We start from the raw sequence: 22,019 nt of genomic DNA, 5'->3' as shown, positions 1-22,019 counted from the left end.
AGTAAGTGCATTATTTAGTGTCCTCATGGCTGTGACCACGTATCTAACAGAGTCAACTTACAGGCAGGACAGGTTCACTGATTCCAGTGTGTGGGTTTACTGCAGCGGAAGAGTTCCATGATTCTTTGTGCTAGGGGGAATCCCAGCAGGGTCCTGGGGCAGCTGCTGGCATTCCACCTGCAGGAAGGAAGCAGGAGAGAAGGAGACATGAGCTCTGTTCTCTTTGCATTTTTTCTGGGACACCAGCCCATGGGATGGTGCTGGCTGTGTCTAGGGAGGCTCTCCCCTCTCAGTTAAACCCTTCAGACACACCCAGGGAGGTGTTGTGATTCTAAATCTAGGCTAGCAGACATTAAAGATGAACTATCCAAGTGATATCTGAGATCAGTGGGCTCTGGGGAAAGTGGTTCAGTGGAGTGGAGTGTGGACACCAGCCAGCATTTGTATGGAAATTAAGAGAGAGAAACCATAGGCTTCTTATAGGTCTTGTCACAGTGGGAAGGGATGAGGTTCTCCTCATCTCCAAGTATAGAGAGGCTCTGTAAATAGGAGTTGGCTCTGATTGGCCAACTTTAGAGTCCAGTTTCTCATCCCAATGGTCTTTTCTTCTGACTCTAGTTTCTCTTGAAAATGGTGAAAGGGTAGCATCCACTACCCAGCAAGGCTCAAATTCTGCACAATAAACACCACAAAGGGGAGTTATTATCTAACTTTAATTCATGGATTCACTAACAGTTCGTCTACACAGAACATGGACAGACATTTACAGGGACAGGGGTACAAGATACAGGTTTTTTTTTTTCAGAGCATAATTTAGACATTTTAGTTTGTAGGGCTAGACAGACCTGTGACCAAATATAGGATAATTTATCCTTGAACAACGTGGAGAGAAGACTCGTTAGGGATGTCTGGTTGGAGTCCGATGCCTCAGCGCCGTGTGCAAAGGGCCTCAGAGTCATGCAGAAGCACAGTAAGGGCCAGGCTGATGCGGGCTGATGCGGGCTGATGCCGGCTGATGCCCAGCTGATGCCAGCTGATGATACGCCACAAGGCTCGTTATTTTTAAGGAGGAAGTGAAGTTTTAAATCTAAAAGAGCTTTAGCATTCAGGAAGCGGAGGCCGGAGTATTAGTGCGTGCTTAAGGCCACTTTGAGCTTTATTGTCAGTCCCAGATCAGCCTGGAACACAGCGTAAGATCCTGCCCCTAAATACAAGTGAATAAATGAATGAATGAACAAATGACCAAGTGAAAATAAACTAATAAGAAATTCCTCTGAAACAGACTTTTGTGTAGAAAAAGAAAATGAAAGCAACACATCCCAAGGTGGAGTATTTTCTATCTAAGAAATTTAAACACAACTGATCTGAAATTAAAAAAAAAAAATCAGCAGCAGTATGATATTTTCGATTTCAGATTACTAGATTTGAATATTCAACTGAAAAACAAAAGTGTGTATATAGTAGCAAGAAAAGCCCTCCTCAACCCGAAACCTTCCTGGTCTGACAGGACGCACCCACACCACAGCAGTGCAGGATGTGGCCGCAGGCAGGAACCAGAGCAGGCCTTCTGTGGCTGGAGAACCATACATTTGGGAAGAGAGAGGTGACGCTGGAGAGACTGTTAGGGCTCAGGCAGCACGGAGCTCCCCTGTCAAGCTCAGACACTGCGCTGGGCCATGTGGATGCTCTATCTGTTCACTGGAACAGAGAGTGACATGCCGAGAAATGAAGGGCTCTAGATACCATGATTCATCAGATTCCATTTTACACTGACAGATGGGAGCTATTGAAATCTTTTTCCCTAGAATTGCAAGGAATGATATACATCTAATAGGATTCCTTAGGTTTGGTGTAAGGTGTGATTTCTAGTGAACTGTTCCGTTATCGAGTGTCTTAAGATAAACCCCAAGAGGACCATGAGGTAAGGTTAGGGTGGCCCAGGAGACAAGACAGAGCACCCTGTGGTAAATCTCATTGAGAACAGGGATGGTCCCAAAGCCATGGAGACAGAGCTCCTGAACCCCAGGAGGAATTCTGTAGGCTTTCCTTGAAAGTCACCATAAATATTTTATGAGGTCTGCCTCCCTGAGGTGGGGCTCTCAGCAGGGGGGGAGATCTGGGGTCCCTCAGCAGAATAATTTGTTTTCTTAAGCTTTGCTTGATGTCCTGGAGGTAGAGTCTAAATGCTCTTAAACTATTTTGATTTTGAGTCCTCACAAAAGTCTTCTTTCTTTCACAGTAATTCAATGTAAAAGGCAATAAAAATGATATATTCAGAAGTATTCAGGACCGGCTCTCAGTGCCACTCGGGAGCCTGCTCATCCCATGGGACAAAGCTGCACTGCACATATCTAGGAAAGGCTGCGTGTGTTGCCTCTGGTCTGCTGCCGTTGTCTGCTCGGCTGAAAGGCGGGCTTTCCGCAGATAAAAGGTGCCCTGTCTCGCTGAACTGCTCCTCTGTGTTACCCAGGGAGAAAAAGCCTTTGTCAAAACAGGAAGCAAGATCTGATTTGCAGAATGTCACCTAAAAATAAAACACATGAAAATGTCAAAATATTCTAAAAATATGGGCCAACTTAAAGCTTTGGGGAAATTACCTAACGAGTGTGGGGAAGGGTGTTTCTAAGGAATCACAGAATTGGTTGTTGTCTAATGTCAATGTGGTACTTAGGCATTGGGAAACAAACACAAGGGTGTGAAGGTGACTTTTCTCTTCTGGTGCCAGAAGGAGGCTGTGGGTAACATGGATGCACCCTGCACGCAACTTACACTCAGATCTCCAAACCTGCTCCTGCTCCTGGATTTCCATGTTTGTGTCAGGCAGTGTACACAGAACTCAGGCTGGGCCACCCAGTGCGAAGGCTCTGGTGGCAGCTTGGCAGGTGTCTGCAGCAGTAAGGTGAGCTAGGCAGCGGGTTCTGGCGCTGGTTTGTAGTCACCCTCTTAGAGGTTGTCAAGGGTTAGTTATTAGGACTCAGTTCTACACAGAATACCCACCAAGACCAGGGCACCCTAGAGGCTCACACAGTAGACATAAAGAGTTTATCAAAATATGAAGTTACATAAGCACATGCGTGTGCACACATGCACGCACACATACACCCATATCCACATACACATTTACACACTCATACCTGCATACACATATATGCACACACCCATGCACACTCTACACATACACATTGAAGATCCCAGCACAGTTTCACCTGTCAGCAGCTGAGTCTGTTTTCTAAATGAGGAGAGGTCATTGTTGTATACACACACACACACACACATACACACACATCCACACATACATCCACACATACATCCACACACTCACACATCCACACACAACCACATCCACACACTTATACACACATACACACACACATACACACACACACACACACACACACACACATACACACACACAGTGAAGATCCCAGTACAGTTTCACCTGTTTGCAGCTGACCATTTTCTAAATGAGGAGAAATGGGCATTGTTTCTTCACAACTGTTTGTCATTCTTCCCTGGGAAGCAGCTTCATGTATATTTTCATGATAATATCCACTGAATAAATCTGAATATTTGGCTTATGAAATTGTCAAAATAATCTCCAGAGAAATTTTCATCTTTATGCAGTCCTGTGTGAGATCTGAAAAGAGATTTCCCCCTTATTTCAAAAAAGATGCATCCAGTGAACATTCCCAGGTACCCTCTCTTCTGTAGCTTCATTTCTTATACAATCATGTTTCTGACAAACTAGCTCCATAGGCGCCTAAAATCCCCCTGTGGTGGCCAGGGCATCATGGAGATGCTTGGTTGTGTGTATTAGCACATCCTACTCCGTCTACATGAGAGACAACACAATCTGTACTACAAAACCAGGTAGAAAAATGCATGGAGGTTTGTTCTCATCCAAGAGTTAAAAGGGCAAATTATATCTTAGCTCCAACTTTTTCTCAGTAGGTGCCAAATAGCTGCAATCAGGGAGGCTCCGTGAGTGGCCTGACTCTCACGGTTACTCTCAGCTAAGATAGAAGATGACGTATCCTCACCCCATTTCTGTTTCCATTATGTAGTCGCCAGCTTCAGTTGGCGAGGGTATCTGTATGCAAGCCTAACTCTGTAATAAGTCCCTGGCCTGGCCCCTGAGCGAAGCCCTGTGCAGTGTTATGCTTGGATCTCTCCTCGTTAGTAATGTCCGCAATGGAGGCACCAGATGCTGCAAAAGCGAATATGTATGTGAGGAAAACAATGTCCAGAGAGGGAACAGTGTGGCTTGTGGTCACAGCTTGTGTAAGATGTGTTCAGGTATAGCCTCTAGCCTGTTTGACAGTAAGTGGTGATCTGACTGCTGTCACTCCTGTCTATTGTGTTGAAAGGATTCTGAGTTTGTGTCCTGATTTAGGGGAATGGTGCTGCAGTTGATTAATGATGTCTACTTGAGAAGAGAGAAGGGGATTGCTATTGGGTTGTTTGCTGAATTGGGGGATAATAATGGAGGGCTGATAGTCAGTCATTGCTGTCCTGAAGGATCAGGAGCAACTTTCCCAAGCGAGAAAGAGGTAGGAAGGGAAAAGGATGCCCTAAGGAGCTGAGTGTGGGTTTAAGGAAGGGCGTTAGTGGTTGTCAACTGCTCGCCATGTTCTATGTATCGAGTCCAGCCCTCTATGTTCCCTGGTTGAATTTTTGTAAAGTCCCTTTGATTTTACAAACAAGGATCTAGATTCAGATAAAATTAAGATGTCCAAGATCCTGGAGCTGGTACATAGAGCTGAGGTTTTAACTCTTAGGCAGGGCTCGTGGGTGAGGAGGGAGAGTGGACATGGTGGGAATTTGGACTACTGAGTTTGAGTTTCACTTAGACACCCAGCCTGAGATGACAAGCAAGCTTTGTAAATAGTACATGGGCTGATCTGATGGTGATACAAATTGCCGAGCACTGGCTGATGGCAGCTGTCATGTGGTAAACTCTTGCCAGGCAGTGGATACATCTCCGCCTCTGCTGCTGGTGCATAGATGCACCTTGAGTAGCACACTAATATTCTTTAAGTTGCAGAAGCAGTTTAGCTTCCTGCCAGCACAGTATTAAATCCACAACTGTCCTACTTAGAAATCCAACTATTCTTAGAACAATAGTACTTATTATTACCATGGGACCCATGCTTGACTAAACTCTGCTTGGGATTTAGTGAAAAGCCATTTGATATGTATGTGTCTCTTTTCTAGGGTAACTTAGACCTGCAAGAGAGGGTGCCCATTCCCCAGGGATGCTGGGAGGTGACAAAGTTTACTTCTACGTACAGATATATGTGGGAGGTCCGTGTATTTCTATACACGGATAGATATCCGTGGCATGTACCCGCATGCCGTGTTCAAAGGTGGAAGGTGCTTGCTTTTTGTTGTCGCTGCTGTCACGTATTGTAATGGTTGCTTTTCTTGTTGCTGTGACAAAACAACAGACCAGAATGAAGAAGGAGTTTACCTGGGCTCACAGTGTGAGGATACAGGCCATCATGGTGGGTAAGACGCAGCAGAAGCATGAGGCAAATGGTCACTGTTCTTCCGTGGTCAGGAAGGGCTGGCCGGTGAATGATGACCTCAGCTCACCACCTCCTTTCATGGAATCTAGCTCCCAAGCCCATGGGAAAATGCCATGCCAAGTTAGCCTTCAGTTCATCTGTCAAGTCCCTCACAGTCCTGCCCAGTGATTTATCTTCTAGGTGATTCTAGATTCCTTCGACAAAAGAAAACTCCCAAACTCCCAAAAGCTGGCTACCCTGTCTTGGGCAACTCCTGCCTCCCTGTCTCCCACTCCTCGTGGGTCTGTCTGTATCTTCCCTGTGTACACGGAAGAATCGTTACAAAGCCTGGCTACCATCCCTGATTCTTTAGAGGATGGCGGAGCGGGGGAATGCAGCTACAGTGATGAACAGGTATATTTCATTGACTTCTAAGTTCTCCTTTTCAGTCAGCATATTTCATTGAAGTCTACAATGGTTCTCAATTTCAGGTATCTATGGTTTAATATTTAATCCCACTCGGCAGTGTATCAGCTGTGAACACAGGTAAATTCTTTCAGAGCAGATGGGGGTGATGGGTAGTGTGTGTTCACCTGGGGACACTTCCGACTTGCGGCCATTTGCAGAGCCTTGGTCATTGACATCATGCAAGAGCCTTCAGGAGAATCTGCCTAGGGTTCTATTCATATTGACAGAAAGGATTATTTTTCTGCTTTTTCTCTTTGGTCTTCCCAAAAGGCAGATTTGCTTCTGGATAGTTTCAACTTCAAGGGAGAGGCTGCTGGCAGCCCCTTGCTGAGGGCTCTCCTCAGCCTCTCCATCACAGCTTTGCTTTCTTACAGTCTGATTAATGGTTGGAAGGTGTCTTATGAAACCATGTCATAATAAAAGCCCGCCTCTGATTACGACTTTCTTGTTGCTAGGAAATGTTCCAAAGGCTCTTTATATGTAGCCACTCATTTACACTTTTAAGCAATCATGTTGGTTAGGTACTTTTATTTGCTCCGATTTCAGGTGGGAAAACAGGCACAAGGAGCCGAAGCAGGATGACCAAGGTTAAGTGTCTCTGTGATGTCAATCAACTTGAGTGTGAAGCTAGATTCCTTCTAAAAACTGCCTCATAAAAAGCCCTAGCCATATTGCCTGACGCTCGCTGGGCACAAGGCAGGCTGTACCAACCCCTCCCCTCAGAACGATTGTCCTTGCTGGGACAGTGTGCTCTGTTGCTATCCACTGTTTTCCCTGTGGTAGAAGATTTTTATCTTCTAGTGTTTCTCTCAAAGCTGAGTTTTGGGAAAACACAGATTCCCATGAGCTCTTAGTGAGTGCCACAATAGAGGATGTTGATCTGCTCGGTCTGCTAGCAACAAGTCTGGTTTAACACACAGGAAGCTGTCCTCATTCCCATTGCGCCTCCACAGCAGGCCCTGGCTGAGGAGGGAGAGAGAGGAACAATTTCTGAGTTCTCCCTCTTGGGGAAAGCTCCATGTCTCCTTATAATCTAATCTGAATATTTTCGGATAACTTAGCTTTCTGTTCATAAGACGATGGTGTTTCCTTCCTCCACCCATCCTTCTCTCCTTCATTTTTTCTTTGTTCAGATGCCTCTTGACAGTTGGAGGTACTGTGCTTGGTGCTGACATGTGAGAAGAATTCATTGTCCTGACTGAATTCACACCCTTAATGAGATGAATTAAAGGAAAATCTTCCCCTCAACCTCATACATCCCACCTGACTCTCACACAGAAACCCAGGGGTTAATGAGGGGGGGGTTACAGTGGACATGCCATCTGAGCTGAGTCGTGTCTGTATTTGGGGAGATGGGGATGGTGGGAAGGGACAGGGTCGAATGATGTGTATAGAGCTGTGAGATCTAGGTAGCAAGGCTGGAACCATGGCGGACAGGAAGAATGCAGTGGGTCGGGGAAGGAGAAGAACCCTAGGCATCCCTGCTTCCTTTCCTCCAGATGGCGGCGTGCCACATGAAGCACTGTACCAGAATGTGCTTGGAAAGCTAAATTCTGCAGTGTAAGGTTGTGTGGATTCAGAAAAAGATGAGATCCCAATTGGTGATGGCACCATTGCCCAGAACACAAGTTTTTGAATCATTTGATGTTCCTGGGAAAGACTTCTGCCCTCATGATACTCAGACCACCAGAATTTGTGCTTAGACCACACTTGTGCAGTGTGAATCCCTCAAAAGTAAGAATTAGATCCACAGGGACAGTCATCTCTGTGGTAAAAAGATTAGATGTTTCTAGAAGGGAAATGCACGTGGTGAGGTGCCTGGACTGATTGCCTAGTCACCTTCCTCATCCCTAGCCTGGTAGTGCCTCTCCTCCCTCAGTCAGTGACAAGGTCACACAGAGAGGGGCTTCATCAGAGATGAACATTGTTTTTCCTTGTGTCCAAAAGAGTTAGACGTGAAGACAGAATTTCATGGCCATCGCTTCAGCTTCTGCTGTTCCTCTGTGAGAACTAACCCCTCTGGTTGCATCTCAGTGACTCTGCCCAGACACAGTACAAGTCTTTGCTCTCAACAGTCTTCTTTCTCATAGTGAACACATGTACTATACTAACACACACTTGTCGGCAAATGCTGAAGAGGAAGAAGCAGGAGGATCATGAGTTCAAGACCAGCATGGGCTTTCTAATACTGGGAATAAAGCCAGATTTAGGGTAAATGAATTAAATTTGTCCACAGTTACTGATTTCAAAGTAAGTATAATTACTATGCATCACACCAGTCTCTTAATTTTCCATAGGAATTATATATTTAGTTTGTTGATACACTACGTTTCAAAACCTTCTTGGAGCTGGTTTTAACATTTCTGAACCCGTTCTCTGAGAGCATTCCTGTTGGCACGAGTTGTTTGGTGGTTTCAATAGGAATGGCCTCCATATTTAAATGCTTGGTCTTTAGGGAGTGACACTAATTGAGAAGGCTTAGAGGGTGTGACATTGTTGGAGGAAGCGTGTCTCTGGGGATGACCTTTGTCCAAGCCAAACCCAGTGGTTCTCTCTTCCTGCAGCCTTCCAATCCCCATGCAGAACTCTCAGCTACCATACCTGCCTGCCCACCAGCAGGCTTCCTGCCCTGCTGAGAACCGACTAAACCCCTAAAACCAGGCTGGGGGAAGCAAGCCCCAGTTAAATGACTTCTTCTCTAAGGGTTGTCTTGGTGGTGGTGGTGGTGACTCTCCACAGCAACAGAACAGTGACTCAGACAATGGTAATTAAAGACTTGGTTAATCCACACACAGAACTCGGTCTCTGACATTAGGACAGCATCTCAATACCTGTGTTTACTTTTCTCTTCATCTGTGACTGTGGCTGGGCCTCTCAGCCCCAGGCTCTGTTGCTTATCTGGGAGACAGATTGTATATGCCCCCTACGACTCTCCCACTCACGTCGTGGATTCACCCCTGCATTTCTCCTCTACCCGGACTTCAGTGCCTCACTGACCCTGTGGGTGAAGACAGGATGGTCTCTGGAGTGACTTTGCTGCTTCCCATGGGAAACTTCATGTTCATCAGTGACGCCTGGTGAAGTAACCCATCCTGGCTCTTGGTTATCTTTTCTGTTCCCATCCATCAGCCATACCAAGCCTAGAGCATTCCAGAACCAAACCTGGCCCTCTCCGTCTCATGCTTAGGCCCCAGTGAGTTCCACAGTTCTGCTGCAGATTTCCTACTGTGCTCCAAGAAATTCTCACTCAAGTCCTCTCTGACTCCTTAAAATTGTTTTAAAAATCTTTTTTTTTTTTTTTAAACATTGTTGCTGTGGGAGCTGGAGAGGTCGCTGCTCATTGGTTAAGAGCTGTTGCAGAGGATTCACATTTGATTCCCAACACCCACATGGTGTTTCACAACTGCCCATAATTTCAGTTCTAGGGAATCCAACACCCACAACATCCATGTCTGGCCTCTGTGGGTGGCTCCTCCATATACTTGGTACACATAAACTCAATATATGCGTGCGCAACTATGCATAGAAATAATTGAATTTTTGTGTAGGTATGGTTGTGTGGGCATGCTCACATAGGTAGGTTCAAGTGTGTGTGCATGCATGTATGCACACATGCATGTAAAGGGCAAAGATGCATTTTGGGTGTCCTTCCTCTGAAGCTGCTACCATCTCACTGTCTGTATGTATGTGCACTTGCGTGTGGTATATAGATTGGTGTTTCTGTGAGTATGTGCATAAAGGTTGACCTCTGGTGTCTTCCTATATAGCTTGCATCTTACTTTTTGAGACAGGATCTCTCCCTGATCCTGGAACTCATCAATGAATGAGCTCTATGATGCTACTATCTCTACCCTGCTCCCCAGCCCGCTAGCTGGGGTTACAGACCCATGCCACTATGTCCAGCTTTTTCTATGGGTTCTGGGAATTTGAACCCAAGTCTCCATGCTTGCATAGCATGTACTTTACCAACTAAGACCACTCCCTTGCACCTCCACCTTCAGCTTCCTTCCTTCTGAAACTGGTTCTATCCCTGGGACCTTAGGTTGGTTTGGTGGTATGTCTGAGACCCAGGAATCATCCTGTCTCTATTGCACCAGAGCTTGGATTACAAAGCCCATGTTCCTATACTTAACCCTCCATGCCTGTGCAGGAGATCAAACTCAGGTTCCCAAATTTGCAAAGCAAACAGTGTGTATAGGGATCTCTCTCCCTAGCCCCAATTCTTTACCATATCAAGAATTCTACACCAGCTTCCTAGATTCTGGCTCACTTAATTTCCCTGTGCTGTTCTTTTTTTGACCTTTAGTACCCTCTTGCTGATTATGTCAGTGATTCCATCAGCAGCTCTGCAGCCTCACTCAGGCTGCCCATGACATGGTACTGTCCGAGACACGTTACCTCCTGTTTTATGGTTTGAAGTTGGTCGATCATCATGTCTCTCCCTGACATTCCACCTTTTTATCATGACTTTCTTGACCCCTACCCAACAAGAACCAAGTGAGACTTCCCCAGAGGCCACTGTCACTTAATAAGTGGGACCTGTCAGAACATCATTGTTGATGCAACAGATAAAGAAAAAGAAGGGTTTACTTATACACTCTGAGCTCTGCTAAGTTAGATCCCTGCAAATGGTATGAAGATTTATTATGTTCATCAAGAAGACAGTTTGGAGCTGGACAGTGGTATGAGGCTGAACTGCACTGATGATACATTTCAATCTAAGAGAAGTGGTATTAGCTGGGATGGCAGATAAGCAACAGGTGGGGACTAGCCAGGCTGTGAGGTGATTGAACACTCACAAAGAGTCACATTGTCATTTCGTTTCAAATTTCTTATTGGGCAAATGACAGCATAAGAGGAACAATTAACACTCACCACGCTACGCAGCCACTTTGAATCGTTCCGTAATATTATTTCAATAGAAAAACACACTATCCCTCTGGTTATCGTTGATAAAGATGTGGTTCTGACAAGCAATTAGCAACTGACGAGATTACTAAAGTTTGCATCGCATGGGGAATGATAAATTCTGGGCTAGGAAGGATAAAAACATTACTTAGAATGGCTTGTGAGGCCAACAGGTGCACACCTCCCGGACCTTGTTCTTTCGGTCCATCATGAACTCTCCGTGGAGTCTGTTTTGAAATAGGTATTTCTGCTACGAAGTCTGATAAATTACATTCCAGATCTAGAGAGTGAGCAGCTGCAATGTCACATTTTTTGATGTAGAATTTTTTTTTTTTTTTTTTTTGCAGTGCAGAGAGGATTAAATTCTAAATGTCTCAGCTGCTAGAGGCCCCTTCAGAGTTCCCAAAATGAAGAACAAAGAAGGAATGAACTTTCCCTAAAGCAATTCATCAGATCTACTTGGACTTGGCATCCTTCTCGGGCTGCTAAGGAGATGTTGCCCCAAATGATTCAAGGGCTTGCAGCTGCGTGGGATATCAAGGACAGATGTTTCTAGTCTTTATCAGGCATTTCACATGGCCATTTGAGAGCTCACTCACTATTATATCCATCAATGATCAACAGTTAGGAGCTGGGGAGATGGGTCTATTGGTAAAGTCCTTACTATAAGCATAGACACAGGAGTTTGGTTCCCAGAGCCTAAGTAAAAGCAGGGTGGCACAACACGTCCCCTCATCCCCCTCATGCCAGGACTTCGAGAGAAAGTAGATAAGACATCTCTGGGCCTTGTGGCTACCTAGCCTGGTGGAATCAGTAAGCTCTGCATTTGTGAGGGACTGTGTCTCAAACAGTATGTGGAGAGTGGTCGGGTAAGATGCCTCATGTGGCCTCTGGCTTTCATGTGCATGCACGCATACACAATCACACGCGCGCATGAACACACACACAAGAATCTAACAACACTATCTTCCACTTTTTAAGTGTCCGTTGGTACCTCGACCCTGCTCTGCCTTTAATCCACACGCACACACCTGACCTTAGAGGGATGGTGACTTTTACGCTTTGTTTGTTCCGTGCATAGGAGACATCTGTTGAACCAGCCATTCACACCATCAAGCTGACATGTCCTCTCACTCTAGTTTTCTCAAGTCGAATGGCTGGCTGTTTGATCATAGAGTTCTGACTGCTTCTGCTTCAGGGCTGCCCGTGAACCTTGCCTTCTGAGTATGGGTTCTCTCGACACGCTGATGATTGCATACCAAATGCAGAATAGACTGTTTTATGAGCTGCTGAGCATCATCTACTGTTCAGGGTGTACGTAGTAGCCTCCTTATCAGGTTTCTGATGAAACTGTGGCTCATCCGATTGCTCTTCCTTGTGGCTGTAATACCCTTCCATCTTACCGCTGCTCAATCTCCCTCCTCCATGAGGACCTGATTTGAACTTCCTCAGCTCACACAGGCATGACCACAACAGCCTCTCCTATAACCAGCAGACCTCCCTTCCTCTGGGCTCCTCACTCACTCATGAAGCCTCCCATAGCCTCCTTTGACACATGATATTTTCTTGTCCTCTCTCCTTGCCAGCTGCATTGCTGTGACTCATTGGAGCCTGTTCTGCCTGATTGATTTTATTTTCTTTCTCAGTCCTCTTCCTAGTCTATGTGGTGTATAGAGTCCGAGGTGTGACTGTATTCATGTGGGTTGTATGTATTGGTGTTCAGTTCACTTCCTCATACCCTGTAGGTTTCCTAAAGACATACATGCATGCTTTCTGCATGCAGCTCTGTGTGTGCTGGAGGACCTAAGCCCTGGTCTTCATTGTGGCCATAATGTGGCAGAAGTGACTGCTAGAGAATACATATTTGGGTCAGGTCTTGTTGCCCTTGCTTTGCAGAGCTTGAAGTTATGCCTTTTTCTGGTGTCTTTTAGGATGCTTTGTGTCAGCACTGTGAGTTACTTTCATGCCAAACAGGAGTAGCAATGCATTAGACAGGGAAAGAGCCTGGTTGTCACCATATGACGGGAGCGGAGCTGGAGGTCTGAGCTGCTGTGAATGCAGTTCTGGGGAGAGTAGAGAGGGGAGGTGCCTGCGTCCCACCCAGGAGCCCAGCCACTCTTTGCTCACTCTAGCTTTCCTGTCCCAGGATACAGACATGGATTCCTGGGGCACACAGGCTTTGCCGCTGTGACTTCATCGTGTCTTGAAGTTTCTCTTGAAATTGGTAGATTTGTTTTTGTCTCTTGTATGCATTATCTATGTATTGCTGTCGTGAGTGGTGGATTCCTAAGGGCCCTGTATGCCTTTGTCCACAGACACCCAGCCATGCAAGTTCAGCAGTTAAGAGAAGCAAAGTGCCTTGCTGGCTCAGGGGTAGACCAGAGCACCGAGCCCATCTGGGTCTCTCCGTCATAGCAGCTGCTGGCTTGGATGGTGACAGAGAAGGAACAGTGTTCTTACCATTTATTTAATGGGTGACTGCTCTCTTTGCTTTTATTTAGCCATCTCTTCTGGTCCGTGCCCCTTTAAACTTAGATGATCCATCACCTCATTTACACTGTTACCTTGACACAATTGCAGGGTTGTGGACATAATGATTCCACAGAAGAGCAAATTAAAATGTTTCTTCATGATTAGAAGGTTAAATGAGGTAAGGCTGTGGTGGTTAGTGGGTAGATCAGGGGTTTGAGGGAGGCAGAGCTCGGGGGACTCTCGAGTGATTAGAAAATTAGGCTGGCGAGACGGAGGGATGTGGGTTTTACAAATTGCAAGGCTGAGCTGGAATGTAGACTTGAGGAAGTGCTGGTGGCGTCTGGGTGCTGGCTCTGCCGCTTGGTCTGGAGCTGCGACCCAGGACATGAAACAGCAGTGTTTTGAGGCTTCTTGTCTTCCTTGAGAAAGTCTGGATCTTTACCCCAGGAAGTAGGGGCCCCAAACCCAGCGGTGGGGAGAGTGCAAGCCACTCCTTAGAGGCTCCATCTTTCCTCAAGCTTGAAGGTGGCTTGGAGGTCAAGCTCCATGTCCAGCTGGCAGGGGCTTCTCTGTGTTCAGACCTTGAAAACACTGCTGCTGTTTGTGAGTTCTGACTGCAGTTCTGGTCCTTGTCCTTACTCCAGCCTTGACTCTAACTCCATGGCTGCAGAACTTCTGGCCCCTGGAGAGCCAAGGGCTTTAGCATTGGACTCCGTTGGACAAATTCTGTGACCCTGCTCACTCCCAAGATTCCTTCTAACACTGCGGCTGTCTAGGTTCAAGGTCAACTCCGAGTTTCATGTCCGCCACTAGTGTTATAATAGATTCTGGGCCCATCCATCTAAACTGAGGCTCCTCACCTACTACGTGTCTCCACTGCTTCAGCTTCCATCCTTTGTTTACGAGACTGTACCAAGTGGACCCGTCCCCTACGCATGTTTAACTGCCTTCCTCCCTCTGCCCCAGAGCCCCGTCAATGCTGATGCTCAATTGTGACATATCCTTCACCCTAGAAAACGCCAGCAAGCAAGCAACAGTGCAAAGTGTGCTCTCTGCCTCTCCTGGACTCAGAGTGCACATCTTGGCATGGTACCCATGGTGGTTCACTACAGTTATCACTTATGCTTGGAGTTTTCCTTCTGCATTCTGCACAGTAAGAAAGACTGATTGGTTCCTAAGAACAACCCATGTTTTCTTGTTTCTTCCATCTACAAAGAGCGGCTCACATGTCTCTACCAGTCAAAACATGGATTTTTTTCAAGTTCTGTCTCAAGTATGTATCTCTGCTCTTTCCCAAGACAGATGCAGGTGTGCCAGCTCTTTTTCTTTGCACAGCACACAAGGGAAATATTCTTAGACTATTTGCTGTGCGATCTTTCCCTCTTCTGGCGCTTAGCATTTCTCATTTACATTGTGCACACATAGTGAAGTTTTCTGTGGTTAGAAACCACCAAATACAGACCCAGAAGTGTGAAGTGGGAATGAAGCTGGGTCAGCCAGAATGTGAAGGATTTATGTATTTCTCTCAAGTGTTTCCTGCCTTCCTGTATGATTGAGGTGTCATACTATGCAGAAGGCATAGATACAAAGAGTCATATGACAAAGCACATCCCAGGGCTTCAGGAACCGAGAAGTGTGTGGTAGAAAAAGAATTGCTGTAATTATGTTCTGAGAAAAGGGCATTAAATTAGCAGAGAGAGGGAGGTCTGGGGCTGGCAGGTTGGTGGCGAAAGCCTGGTAGTAGGGAGGGAGCTGGGGGATTAGAAAAAGTCGCTTATGGTTGGAAATGTCTGATTTGAGGTTTTCAACTGAACGGGAGTGTGTGAAGACAGCAGGTAAGGAAGAGGAAGGCTCGCAGAGTCTCAGAACAATGCCTGCTCCCAGTCGCTGGCACAGAAAGACCACATGCTCAACAAATGGTGGCTTTATTCCCCTTGCTCTGGCTGAAATACCCTAAAAGGCAGAATCCTTTGATTCTTCTGAGAGAGAAAGAAAGAGGTCCACCCTCCCCTGGCTGCTGCTGTTGGAGGTCATTCATTACTGTTCCCTTTCTTCTCCACTGTTTTGCAGAGGAAGCCTGTGATTGCCGTGAGCTTCATAGCCCTGTGCATCTTACTGCTAGCCATGCGCCTTGTCAATGATGCGACTTTCCCTTTGCTCCTGAACTGCTTTGGACAGCCTAAGACCAAATGGATCCCTTTGCCCTACACATACAGGCAGCCTCTTCGAACTCACTATGGATACATAAATGTGAGGACCCAAGAGGTAAGACCTGAGCGGGTTACCTAGGAGGGTATCCATGGCAACTGTTTTCCAGTAGGAGAAGATGGCTTTGGAGTTATCACATGTACCTGTTCTGTCCCACTGAGATTTTTTGGGTCCCTGACAACATTTTCTGTCTTCTTATTCTTAGATACTTCTGACACATGTCTGAAATCTTTCACTCCCTCCCACATCAAACCACCAAATCACTGGCTTCCTATGGAGTTGACGAAGCAATTAACTGTTTTCCTGGTGGTTTGAAGCTTAACGTGCATATCTTTCCATTTAGATGTTCTGATCTGTGGCCACCGGCTGGAGAACTGGCTGGCTTTATTTCCTGTAGGTCACCTAGTTGGGGACAGCTCTTTATAGAACCTAAGAAAAGCATTTGTCTCTTTATAACTCTGTAATCCTTAGACCTGCAGGAAAAAAAAAAACAAGCTGAATTTTAACATTGGCAGTGGCTGCAGAGATAATGGGGTTTAACATAAGTCCACATTTAAAAGGGCTAAAACCATTTAAACCTTGCAATCTCTGAACTTTTAAATCTTCGTAGCCAATTATTGTCCCAAGAGAGAGAAGGTAGCTGAATATTGACAGCTAGGAAGAACACCTTAGGCTAGAGGTGTGTGTGCTTGTGTGTGTATGTGCTTGTGTGTGTGTGTGCTTGTGTGTGTGCGCTTGTGTGTGTGTGCTTGTGTGTGTGTGCTTGTGTGTGTGTGCTTGTGTGTGTGCCTGTATGTGTGTACTTATATGTGTGTGCTTGTGTGTGTGTGCTTGTGTGTGTGTGTGCTTGTGTATGTGCTTGTGTGTTTGCCTCTATGTGTGTACTTATATGTGTGTGCTTGTGTGTGTGTGCTTGTGTGTGTGCTTGTGTGTATGTGCTTGTGTGTGCTAGTGTGTGTGTGTTTGTGTGTGCGTGTGTGCTTGTGTGTGTGCTTGTATATGTGTGCTTGTATGTGTGTGCTTGTGTATGTGCATGTGTGCATGTGTATATGTAGTCTGTATATACATGTGTATATGAGTGTATGCATATGTGTGTTTGTGTGTATGTATATGCATGTTTGTGTGAGTAGTTGTGTATTTGTGTGTGTGCTTATATACATGTGTGTGGAAGTCAGGAGGCAATCTTGGCCAATTTTAGGATCTGATCATCAGGCACTCTCCACTATTTGTTTTGTTTTGAGTTTGAGATGAGATCACTCATTGGTATAGAACTCACCAAGTATGGCAGGCTGGCCAACCAGGGAGTTCCAGAATCCACCTCTTTCTGCCTCCCCAGTACTGGGATGGCAAGCATGTGCCACCAAACCAGGCTGTTGAGAGTTTTATACATACATACATACATACATACATGCATACATACATAGATACACACACACACACACACACACACACACACACACACATATATATATTGATCAGATCCACTGCAACTTGATGTATCCTTGTAAAAACTCACTGAGTACTGTAGGCTTGATCATGTGCACATCACACCTCTGCATGTTCTTGCATACAGTGGTCCTATTACATCCAGAAAGCACTGTTGTTCATGGCCATCCATCTGACATTTTTCTTTATGTGAATTCCTGGGAATCATACCCTAGATGCACATGCTTAGATGGAAAGTACTTACTGACTGAGCCAAATCCCCCAGCCCTCTCTTCAGAGTTTTACCAGCAAACATCTGTCCCATAAAGCACAGTAGGGGGGACAAAACATCAAAAATATGGTGACACACATAGAGGGAGTGAGACTGTTTGCATAGTCATTTCTGTGAGATGGGGTGAGTGGGAGACACACCAGTGTTGGTGCAGAGTCCAAGCCTGTTTGAAGTTGTTGGTCACAAAGGTACAGTCTACCACTGTGTCGTGACACTGAGGAGAATTTGGTGACAAGATCCTGGTGGAGAACTCTCTGTAACTACCCTGGAGAGGGGTGCCACACAGCTCTTCTATAGCCAGTAGCATGCATGTTGGTTTCTGTGCACTTCACTCTTTGTTTCTGTGTCTCCTGGATTTATAGACTGTTATTGAACCTTTATAGTTGAGGGGAGGCACCATTAATAATATATAAATTCCTCAGAGTCTTTCTTGTTGTGTATCCTCTAATTGGTTTTAAATTAACTTTTGAAAGTCTGTTACTTGAATTTGTTGAGTGTCCTGATGAATTGATTACCTGTATTAAAATGTGTCTTTTAGAGAAGAGCTTACCTTACTCCTGCCTGTACTCACTTTTATGTCTCGCTGTCACTTAATATTCTATAACTCTGCAGTATGGGTTAATCATTTCACAAGGGCCTGTCACAGGCTGAAGATGGAACACGTGGGTAAAGCATTTCATGAATTACACTCATGAGAAACATACCACTAGATAGTGAAGCCTCTTGATTTCTCTAAATATTTGTGATTCAAATTTTGTAGTAGTCTCAGTTACTTCTTCTTGTTGCTATAGCGTTCTTCCTGCTTCTGTTCCCATGATGCACTGTGCCCTCTTAAGCCATGAGCCAAAATAAATCCTTTGTCTCTTAAATTTTGTATTTTCAGGTATTTGGTAGCAGCTTTGAGAGAAGTAACCAAGACAGTCCTCGTATTATATAAAATTACTATTAAATAAGTTAGGTCGTATTATATAAAATTACTATTAAATTAGTTCGGCTTTACCTAGGGTAGTCTGTGCATTAATGTGGGTGTTGGTCATATCCCTTTATGAGGAGGCAGCAGAGGGAGCTGCTTCCCTTTCTGCGCCTTCACAGGTCATGGCTTGAGGCTCTCAGGATGGTCATTTGCCTACCTCTCTCAGTTCTCTGACGTTGGTCCTTGAAGATCTTGTCATCCTGTCTCACAGTGCACTCATCCCATGGAAGGACTGCACGGAGGCCATCATTAGAAAGAACCAGTGTACAACTGTCTGGAGGTGGGTGTGGATCTCACAGGGGCATAGGTACTGTCCAGAGATCAGGTACCTATGGAGGCAGATAAAAGCCACTGAATTCTGTTGCCCTCCCAGCTCTTTTCCAACGAGGTGAGCTAAAGCTCCTGTTGTGGAGTGAGAGGGGACCTTGAGAAGCGAAATGAATACCAGTCACTGGAAGAAGGCTGAGTTCTGAGTCTCTGGTGCTCAGTAAGCATGCCATTCTTGCCAACACTGTGACAGAGTTGGCTACTCTGAGGTAGCACCAGGCTGCAGTAGGTACTGGAATAATGTGGAGGTTGCAGTTTTGTCCCGTATACCTCACTGATGACTCATCATTTCTCAGGCTTGTCTATCATCTCATCACTATCCACAATGCACCCTCACCGATAGAAAGTTTTGTCTTAAACACCAAGATTATAGTCCACTATTGAGACAGGACAGGAACTCAAGCGAGAACTGAAGCAGCAGACACTGCTTACTGCCTGGCTTTCCAGCTCGCTCAGCCTGCCTGCTTCACAACCCAGCCAGGCTCTGCCCTGCCTGAGATGGCCGCGGCCCACACTTCCTATCAGCCACCAAGCAGCAATCTTTCACAGATATTGCCACAGGGTAATCTTGAACTGAGGTTCCCTCTTTCCAGTCAGTTGTGTGAGATTGACAATAAAAACTGACCAGCACAACCTACTTCTTATCAACCTGACACGTGCGCTGACCATTGTCAATACACAACCTTTGCTTTTTTTCTTTGTCTCCAAGATATCATGGTGATATCATACTAATAAATACAACTGCAAGCATCCAATAGTATTTTAAAAATTCTAGTTCAAGACTGAATGGGAAGAGCCCTTCTGTGACATTTGGTCATAGTGACTGTATTATCAATTGACATTGAACATGATTTTAAAAAGCATGGGTGCTTTAAAAACTCACACACATGTTTAAGAGGCAGAACAAGCAACCACTTGACAGGGAGTGAACATAAGAAGTAGGAAGGAGGGACATTGAGTTGAAGGATATTTAGCACAGTGTGAAGAAGGAGCTTTAGCCTACAGATGTCTGTGGAATAGGCCAGCTGGGAGCTTTCTCTGTCTCTCCAAGCTAGCAGGCTTTCGCCACAGTGTCTGGCTCCTGAGTCTTCATTTGGTTATTTGAACATTTGGGATTTTGTTTCAAAAATAACTAGATAGGGCAGAGTTAAAGGATCTTGACACGTCAGGATTTGGCTCAACCTATCATTGCTCCTTCTGTTGAGATCATGGTAAATGAGGAGGAAAGAGACATTCACTTAGGATGGAATCCAATCTAGTTTCCTGCCACAGGGTAAGTCAGTGCGTTTGGCTTTTATTACATGGTGTGACATAGCAGTTGTCTTGGGAAAGCCACCTATAGATCTTTTGCATTGGCTGCTTGAGAAGCAAGCACCGATGACCAATGAGAGGCCATAGCATGGCATTTCTGGTTACCAGTTTCTGGCAGACCTCTTGCCCAGAGCTGATAAGAGAATCAGAATGTGGTGGAGTTGAGAGGAAGGCTAGGGAAGGGAAGACTGTCCTTTCCCATGATGCTCAGGGAGAGGTCCAGGCATCAGAACACCATGGGCAGCCAAGGACAGGACTCTGCTCTCACTCTCTTATTGATGGAACAGGCAGAAGCGCCTCTCTTTAAACACAGAGACTCTTAGCCTTGAGTAGACAAAGATACGAATACTTTGCATCAGTTCCTGTGACAGACAGGCCCTGCTAGTCTAGTTAGAGATGCACATAACATATTGATATTGCAATGGAATTTCCTAAATTGTGGTTATTGTAACAATTAAGGAACAAAGCTGCCATTCTTAGCAATAAAAGAGCATGCTCACCACATTCAAATGAATGTGTGCTTGTAACTAAGGCAGGCGGGAATGGGTGTTTTATGTAGGGGTATACACGCTTTAGATTTCACATAAGTATATGGAGAGCAATTATATGCAAATGTATTCTCCCAAAAATTTAAACTGATCAACTTAATTGTTAGTTAGAATTTGAGGACTCCCATTTGTGTAATGGTAAATAACAAGAAATTTCAGCTCTTAAGTTGCTTTACAGAAAGAAACAAATTAATGCATAATAAAGATTACTTACTTGACACATACACATTACATTTGCCATTTTAAGCATTACCATTTTTCCAATGGCTTGAGGGTATGTATTTGTTGAGTGCAAGAGGGATGATTTTATTTCTCATACAGGTTGTGAGATAACAACTCTCAGGCAAAAAAAGAGACATTTCCAGACAATATATAACTAAATGCAATTGAGAGGATTAACATCTGAGGGCTGAGCTTACTCCAGGGCCATTTTGTGCATATGAGACAGGTCCCATGGTGCTTAGTTTTAATTGTCAACTTGACACAGTCTAGAACCACCCATGAAGACAGTCTCCATGAGGGACTGGGAAGACTGTGCTGATGGGCAGCAATGCCTATTTTCCTACTTGGGTTAATTTGGATTGGAAAACCCACACTGAATGTGGACTGCACCATTTCATTGGCTGGGCCCTGGACTTGATGTACAAATTCATCCTTTCTCTGCCCTTGACTAAGCATGCACTGTGACAATTGGGTTGCATATCTGCCTCAACTCTGGGGTGCCCAAGCACTGCCAACAAGCCACTTGGGAGGCAAAACACAGTCCAGGATAGGGGGCCCTGACCTGTGTTTTTTCAGATGAGAAAAAGCAGGCTCTGGGATGGGTGCTGTGGTTCCTGGCCTCCTGTGTACTGAGACACTGCTGGGGACTGAGGGGGGCTGGGAACAGGTCCATTGGTCTGCGCTCCCTGAGTGCCAGGCAGGAAGTGGACAGGGCCAAGCCCAGTTTGGTTCAGAGTGAGTGCGGAGTGCGGAGAGGCTGGGTGGGAGAGCGAGGACCTTCTCCTGGAGAAGATGAGCCATTTCCGGATTTTCATGGTATTTTTCTTTGTAACAATGTTGACCAGAGCTATGTTTTCTTGGGGTGGTAGAATATTTGGAATATGAGTCTCTGGAAGTCTTGTCATATCCCCAGAGAGAATGAGACCAAGACTGAGAGAAGTGAAAATATGTTATAGAGGAACCTTGAAGCCTGAGATGATATTCTAGGTTCAGAGCACAGCCAAGCAGGAAACCAGCCTCCCCAGCCCTATGACTTATGTATAGAAACAGTAAACTTTGTTTTCCACTTTGGCTCTTTTCGTTGTTGCCAGCCAAGAAGAGTAGCAAATACTTTGATTTCTAACTAAACCAGGAACCCTGTAGCTCATTGCCCCCTGGAGGAGGACAACAGCTCTCTTTCAAAGTCTGAACTCTGAAACCTGGTGGGAGGCCAAGCAGTAAAAGCCATCCACCAGTCAGCTGGGCAGCCTCAGGGTGTGCACTGACAGGGTGTGCACTGAGGGCAGCCTCGGTGTGCACTGAGGGCAGCCTCAGGGTGTGCACTGAGGGCAGCCTCAGGGTGTGCACTGAGGGCAGCC

The 22,019-nt window shown here is 45.5% G+C and overlaps 1 protein-coding gene across 12 annotated transcripts in view; it reads left to right on the top strand.

Annotated features, from left to right (window-relative positions):
- The window catches only part of St6galnac3 (ST6 N-acetylgalactosaminide alpha-2,6-sialyltransferase 3), a 594,849-nt gene that overhangs the window by 259,289 nt on the left and 313,541 nt on the right, over window positions 1-22,019 (top strand). For all 12 annotated transcript variants that reach the window (XM_031375907.1, XM_031375905.1, XM_031375911.1 and 9 more), the window contains one exon: window positions 15,426-15,620. In XM_031375907.1, the coding sequence (XP_031231767.1) occupies window positions 15,426-15,620 (195 nt within the window). The remainder of the gene's footprint in view (window positions 1-15,425; window positions 15,621-22,019) is intronic.

Source organism: Mastomys coucha, unplaced genomic scaffold (assembly GCF_008632895.1).
Source record: "Mastomys coucha isolate ucsf_1 unplaced genomic scaffold, UCSF_Mcou_1 pScaffold16, whole genome shotgun sequence".
NCBI classification, from domain to species: Eukaryota; Metazoa; Chordata; class Mammalia; order Rodentia; family Muridae; genus Mastomys; species Mastomys coucha.
This window is presented reverse-complemented; position numbering and strand designations above follow the sequence as displayed.